Source organism: Vigna unguiculata, chromosome 5 (genome assembly GCF_004118075.2).
Source record: "Vigna unguiculata cultivar IT97K-499-35 chromosome 5, ASM411807v1, whole genome shotgun sequence".
Lineage (NCBI taxonomy): Eukaryota > Viridiplantae > Streptophyta > Magnoliopsida > Fabales > Fabaceae > Vigna > Vigna unguiculata.
In genome coordinates, this window is record NC_040283.1 from 13,968,465 (window position 1) to 13,976,140 (window position 7,676).

Sequence of the window (7,676 nt, forward strand, 5' to 3'; positions counted from 1 at the left end):
TATTATTATTACTAGCGAACACATAGGTGTTGTCGCGACTGTGTATTCGCATTTTTTAATTTTTAAGAAATTTAAGTTAAGATCAATAATAAATATAAAATTATTTTTTAAAATAGTTATTAAATGTAAAATTAAAAAAATAAGATATGTACAAAAAAAATTAAAATAATAATTTAAGAAAAAGAAGTTTTTAGAATAACGGTTAAAAGTAAGTTATTTATAAAATAATCAATTTTTAAAATAATTAAGGGTAAAACTAGTATTATGAAATGTGAAAACAAAAGAGAGAATCCTCTTTATATATTGTTATAGATTATTATTATTATCATTATTATTATTATTATTATTATTATTATTATTATTATTATTATTATTATTATTATTATTATTATTATTATTATTATATTTACATTTTCATTGTATCTTGAGCTGTCAAAACGGGTAACTCGGCTTGACTCACCATAGGTTAATCACTTAGTGAGTCAACCCAATCCGACTCATTATTAGCGAGCCAAAAAATTTCGAACCCGACCTGACCTATCACGGGTTGATGGGTTAAATGGGTTGGCTCACGGGCTCACTTAATTAAAAAATATTATTTTTTATTTTTTTTCAATCAAAAATAAATTATAATTCTAATTAAAATCTAAATAAACTTTAATACAATCAAAATACAAATTATCTATGTGTTGGCTAAAAAAAACAACCTAACATGACCTAAGTACAAAGCCCAACTTAACAAAAAAACACTTGTGTGACCTTTATTTGCGGGTTGGTGAGTCAACCCGACTCGCCACAGTTCAACCCGAGTGAGCTGGGTTTTAAGTAAGTCGGGTCAAAAATCAACCTGTATTGAAATTTATAAAAAAATTTCAACCCAACCCAGCCCAAACTCGTGGTGAGCCGGGTTAGCTCGCGGATTCCAACCCATTTTGACAGCTCTATACCTTACAAGTACATTTGTGTATTATTATTATTATTATTATTATTATTATATATATATATATATAATTAATAGAGAAACTATAGTCTGAAAAAATAATTATACTTTGTTAGACACAAATTAAAGTGGAGGAAAAAAATCAATAATAAGAACAAGTCAAATAGAAAAGTCCAAATCTTAATTTTAATTAGTAATGTTTTTGAGGTAAATACTAACTTGATTTCCAACTTTCTAGCAAATACTAATAAATTTAATCAATTTATTCATTATTCCAACAAAAAAAAAGTAATGGATATATGACCATTGAAACCTATTTTTGCTGTGAAATTTTTTCAACCATCAAAAGTGCTTTGCTTGTCTACTTATTAAAGCATAAATTTATGTGTAAAACAAGTGACAAGAAAAAAAAAAGAGAAACCAAGGGAGAAAGTACATTGTTCAAAGTGGTTATTGTTGTTTTCTTGTTATAATTACACATTTCTGAAGGGGATTAGTTGATATTGAGGAGAGTGAAATTGAGTTAGAATATTTGTGACAACTACAATTTGGAAGATGGCAGGTGGTGGCTTACATGTAGATGGAGTGCGTCACTATGAAGGGAATGTCACAACATTTGTACTGATTACATGTTTTGTGGCTGCAATGGGAGGTCTTCTCTTTGGATATGATCTTGGTATTACGGGAGGAGTGACTTCCATGGAACCATTTTTGATCAAGTTCTTCCCTGGTGTGCACAAACAAATGAAAGATAAATCAGAAAGCAAGAATCAATATTACAAATTTGACAACGAACTTCTTACATTATTCACCTCTTCCTTATACCTTGCAGCACTAGTAGCTTCTTTTTTTGCTTCTACTACAACTAGAATGTTAGGGCGTAAAGCCTCTATGCTTATTGGTGGCTTATTTTTTCTTGTTGGTTCACTACTGAATGGGTTTGCCATGAACATTGCGATGCTTATCATTGGTCGTATGTTTTTAGGAATTGGAGTGGGATTTTGTAATCAGGTAAGAATTAACATGAGTTATATATTGTAATCATTTTATCTGGTTTGTCTTTTTTATTTTCCAAAGGAAAATGATGATTAACTTTTCCACCTTTGTTTATTACATCAATAGTCTGTACCAGTGTATTTGTCTGAAGTGGCTCCAGCAAAAATTAGAGGAGCACTCAATATTGGCTTCCAAATGATGATCACAATTGGTATCCTAGTTGCAAACCTAATCAACTATGGTACATCCAAGCATGAAAATGGATGGAGGATTTCTCTAGGCATTGCAGCTGTGCCAGCAATTTTGTTATGTATAGGATCTCTCTGTGTAGTTGAAACACCTAATTCTTTGATTGAAAGAGGAAAATATGAAAAAGCTAAGAAAATGTTGCAGAAGATTCGTGGCACTGACAAAATTGATGAGGAATATCAAGATCTCATTGATGCTAGTGAAATGGCAAAAAATGTAGAACATCCATGGAAGAACATTACAAGACCAAAATACAGGCCTCAACTAACTTTCTGCATTTTTATTCCAGCCTTTCAACAACTCACTGGCATCAATGTCATCATGTTTTATGCCCCAGTTCTCTTTCAAATTTTAGGCTTCGGTAATGATGCTTCTCTCATGTCTGCAGTTATCACTGGAGTTGTTAATGTTGTTGCCACACTAGTTTCTATCTTCACAGTAGACAAGTTTGGAAGAAGGGTGTTACTTCTTGAAGGTGGTGTCCAAATGTTTATTTGTCAGGTAAACATTGATTAGCCCAATAATTTTAAACTTTTTCAACCCATAACTTTAATAAAAAATTAAACCTAACTAATTTCTCTTAAGAAATGGATTTAAACCGAACTTAGTCTTACAAAATCACCTTGTAAGTTGAGGTTCATATACATCTCAAGCATGAAACTAGATATTTAAGGATAGTCTGATAGCAACAAAATAATGTGTGACACAACAAACTCAACAAATAAAAAACCTCATCAGATAGGCTTTTAATGATATGATACCATTTTAAGTAGACTTTAAGTTTAACTAGAACCAACAAAATCAACTTATAACATGAGGTTTGCACCCACATAAATACTATAAATTGAACATATATCTAATTGATGAGGGATCTCCAACCAACAATTTCTTTTATGTGAACATGCATGATTAATTTAATAAATATTACTTGAACAACTGTGGATACATTTTATAACAAACAATATTTTTGTGTAACACTGTATAAATCTTGAAACCTAAGCTAAATATAATTTGTTATATATCATGTTTCTTATTGTTAATACTTTTGATTTAAGGTGATCGTCGGAACCATGATCGGTCTAAGGTTTGGGCTAAATGGTCAAGGAGGATTTAGTAAAGTTGAAGCAGATATCTTGTTGTTCTTTATCTGTGCATATGTTGCAGCATTTGCATGGTCATGGGGACCATTGGGATGGTTGGTGCCAAGTGAAATATGTTCTCTAGAAATTCGACCAGCCGGTCAAGCTATCAATGTTGCGATCAACATGTTATTTACGTTTGCAATTGCTCAAGTCTTTCTTACCATGCTTTGTCACTTGAAGTTTGGCCTCTTCTTCTTCTTCGCGGGATTTGTGGTTATCATGACCATCTTCATTGCATTACTTTTGCCCGAAACCAAGAACGTTCCCATAGAAGAAATGAATATACTTTGGACTTCACATTGGTTTTGGAATAAAATTGTTCCCAATGATATAGATTCTAAATCTAAGGACAATAAGTCTGTTCTATAGATCCAACTGTAGTTAGGTATTGGTTATGATAAAAAAGAAACATAATTTAGAGAAGGTGTAATCTTTTCAAAATTATGTAATAAAAATAAATGAGTTGTTTTCAATCTTATTGTTGCATCTTATTTTAAGTAAAATTCCTTAATTCATTAAGTAAAAAGAATTATTGTAGGTTGTCTTTTAGATTTTTGAAATATTACATTTAATTCACTATGATGTCTTATTTATACATGCATATATATAAATATATATATATATATATATATATATATATATATATATATATGCCTAAATATTCTTTTGGACTTTATTCTCGTTGTGTTTGTTCAATATGGTCCTCTTTTTCATTGGATGTTCAATTAGGTCATAATTTTCGTCAATTTAGTCGTTTATGCTAATAATGTTTAAATAGTTAACATCTATGAACAATGTATGTCACATGTCAGATCGTAATTTTTTTAATTTAAAAAAATAATCCACGTGTTAAATCAGCATCGTGTCACGTGCCACATGTCAGTTCATGGTTGTGTCATTTCTTATTATTCAATTTAGTCACTATATTTGTTATTTTTGTCGAATTCAATCTTATTTTTTGTTAAAATGGATCAATTGTTTCCCTTCGACCAAATTTAATTTTTATATTAATATTATACTAATATTTTTATTAAATTTACATTTTTATTAATTATTTTTGATATAAATTATTAGATTTAATTATAAATTTAATATAATTCTTATATCAATTATTAAATAGAATATAATTATTTAAAATATTATTAGAAAATAATTATTAAATATTTTAGAAAAATATACTAATATGTCTAAAATTGACATTTAAATCTAAAACATTTAATATTTCTATTTTATTTTAGATACTAAAATTTAAAATGTTTTAGTCTTAAATGTCAATTTTAGAAATATTAGTATATTTTTCTAAAATATTTCCGTTCTAACCAAAATTTGGAGTGTGAATCTTTGTACAAGTGATGACAAGATCCAATAGGTAACTTTAATGCTCTTGAATCCTGATGACCGGAATATCATTCCTCATGACTTTTCAACCCTCTAGTAAGAGAGTTTTGGATCTTTTAGGTATATATAAACTCCTCACAAATAGAATTGAAAAGGTATATAAAAATATAAAGATTCTACTAATTTATATTAAAAAGATAAACTAGAAACACAATCAAAATATTAAAATATTAATCTAGTTAAAATACAATTAATTATATTCAATTTTAATAATTTTAGATTTATCATTTTTAGATACTAAACTTAATCCAATTATTTTATATTAAAATATTATATCATTAACTCAAGAGGGAATAAATTATGTTAAATGATATTTTATATTTTATTTTCATATTTTGATCTGATTTTGTTCTTCTAACTTTAATTAATAAAATGAGAATAAACATTTTTTTGCGAACCTATAAAATTACACCAGTGCAATAAGGGCTTTTTGCCCCGGTCATTTTCTTCATTTTGCCTCGGGTCTGGAACCGAGGCATATTGGGGTGAGGCCAAAAGGTACCTCTTTTGGCCTCGGTTGTTACCCGAAACCATAAAGTCTCTTTTATGCCTCGGTTCTAACTGAACCGGAGCCATAGGTAAAAATATTTTTTTTTAATTAAAATTTTCACGAGACATGTCCCTCTACACGTTCTTGATGATAGGTTTAACGAACCTCCGCGTCACCACCGTCATCCGCCTCATTCTCCTTCTCTTCTTCCTCCTCCTCCGCCTCCTCCTCCGCTTCCCTGCAATACAACATCACACCGAATCAGAACCCCGTCCCAGCACAAAGCTCTCACATTTCATCTTCCCCAAACGTTCACACCCAAGAACAAATCAGAAATAGAGAAACAGAGAGTCGGAGTCTCGGACAGGAGTGGTCGTTGTCGCGGCGGCCGGAGGGCTGGTTTCCTTGGTGCTCGCGGACCCAGTGTCGGTGGCTGGCGTGGTGGCAGCGAATGCGTGCCGGCGTCAATCGTTGACGTAGTCCCAGGCGAGCAGGGCCGCGCAGCCGTGAGAGGGATTAGGGTTTGCGTTGCGTTGTCCTCCGTGAAGACTGTAGCGGCGGCGGTTCCGAGGGTGACGGAGACTCTACGTTGCGTTGTTCTCCTCTTCGTAAACCAGTTCTTCCGTGAGGAGAGTGAGGAGAGTGTGCGCAGAGGGGAACAGTGAGTGTGGGGTGGTGGTGGAATAGTGAGGAGAGTGTGGGGTGGTGGTGGAACAGTGAGGAGAGTGTGCGCAGAGGGGAAGAGTGAGGAGAGTGTTGTCGTAGAGAGAGATGGAGCAGCGGCGCGCGAGGAAGAAGTAAAGGAGATGCCCTAATTAAATTATATGGCCTCGGTTCAATTAATAACCGAGGCATATAGCCCTATTTGGTCCCGGTTCAGTGCCACCCGAGGCCAAAGACGTAACCGCTAGTGGCATTTTTGAAATTTCTAGTCACCTTTTTGGCTTCGGGTCTATTCAACCGAAGCATATAAGGACCTTTTGGCACCGGTTTTTTTTAAACCGAAGCCTATAACACCTTTTGGCTTCGGGCTTTTCTTGAACCGAGGCATAAAAGTTGCTTGAAATTGCAAAAATGCCACCGCGTCGTTATATGCTTCGGTTCCTTACCAACCGAGACCTATAAGGCGAGGTAAAAATGCAATTTTGCACTAGTGTTACTTTATAACAGTCACGGTTTTTATAAAAAGATAACATTATAATATTTTAATAATAAAAGGTTAAGTTACAAAAGTTTTTAATAAGGAAAATTCCTTTTTGTTCCAGAAAAAATTGATATTTTTTACCAAAGACAAAATTTTAAGAAGTTTTATGACTTAAAGTAATATAAAAAGTACACTGAGGGTCGGAAAGAATAGTTTCCCTTGACCTTGGGGTTAATCTCTTATTTATAGACAAAACAGTTATAAATATCCTAACTGACTAACCAAAATATCTCATATAAAAAATATCTTAATAAAATATCAACTAGGTGCATAGACTTTCATGAATCGGGTCGATCAAGACTGCTCCTCATCGCCCTATGTCAAGCTTTAATCGTCGATCAAGACTGCTCTTCAATGCCCCAAATCGAGCTTTAATCGTCGATAAAGACTGTTCTTCATTGCCCCAAAACGAGCTTTAATCGTCGCTTTAAACGACTCTTCACCGTCCTCGAGATGAATTTTAATCATTGCTTTAGACGACTCTTCACCGCCCCCGAGCCAAGCTCGAGGTTTGTCATTTTAAGGCTTTTCACCGCCCCCGAGCCGAGCTCAAGGTTTGTCGTTTTAACGGCTATTCATCGTCCCCGAGCCGAGCTCAAGGTTTGTTGCTTTAACGGCTCTTCACCGTCCCCAAGCCGAGCTCGAGATTTGTCATTTTAACGACTCTTAACCGCCCTGAGCCGAGCTCGAGGTTTGTCGCTTTAACGACTCTTCACAACCCCTGAGCCGAGCTCGAGATTTGTCGAATTGATATGAGTAATGAACTTTGAACATAGATCAAGGTTAGTTATACACATAATATAACTCAAATTATATATATCAATGATAATATTTATTGAAATAAATTTATAAATCAATATAAATAATTGCCATGCATAAAAAAGTTTTATAAATGATTTTCTTACGTAAAATATTCATTATTTTTTTAAAATATTGTTTTTGGTATTGTTTTGTGAAATCAAATTTTCTAAAATGCCATATAAAAAGTTATTTCCGAATTGTATAACATTTTAAAAAAATCATTCTTACATATAAAAAAGTTTTATAAGTATTTTTAAAATGACATATTTTTATGTATTATTTAATAAAATTAATTTTTCCAAATATTATTTTACTTAAAAGTAACTTACTTTTATCAAACAAGCCAAGATACACTGGAGTCTGTGTACGGTTTTTTTTTGCAAAAGTTTAGTTTGAAATTTAATTATAGCTACCGAAAAATAAGTGTATATATTTTAATATTAAAGCATAAGAAAA

The 7,676-nt window shown here is 32.4% G+C and overlaps 1 protein-coding gene across 1 annotated transcript; it reads left to right on the forward strand.

The window, feature by feature from the left end:
• Window positions 1-1,495: 1,495 nt before the first annotated feature.
• LOC114184380 (sugar transport protein 10-like) lies at window positions 1,496-5,880 on the forward strand. Its single transcript, XM_028071692.1, has 4 exons — window positions 1,496-1,951; window positions 2,063-2,686; window positions 3,241-3,683; window positions 5,370-5,880. The coding sequence occupies exons 1-4, from the start codon at window positions 1,496-1,498 to the stop codon at window positions 5,878-5,880; spliced, it is 2,034 nt and encodes a 677-aa protein (XP_027927493.1).
• Window positions 5,881-7,676: the final 1,796 nt, after the last annotated feature.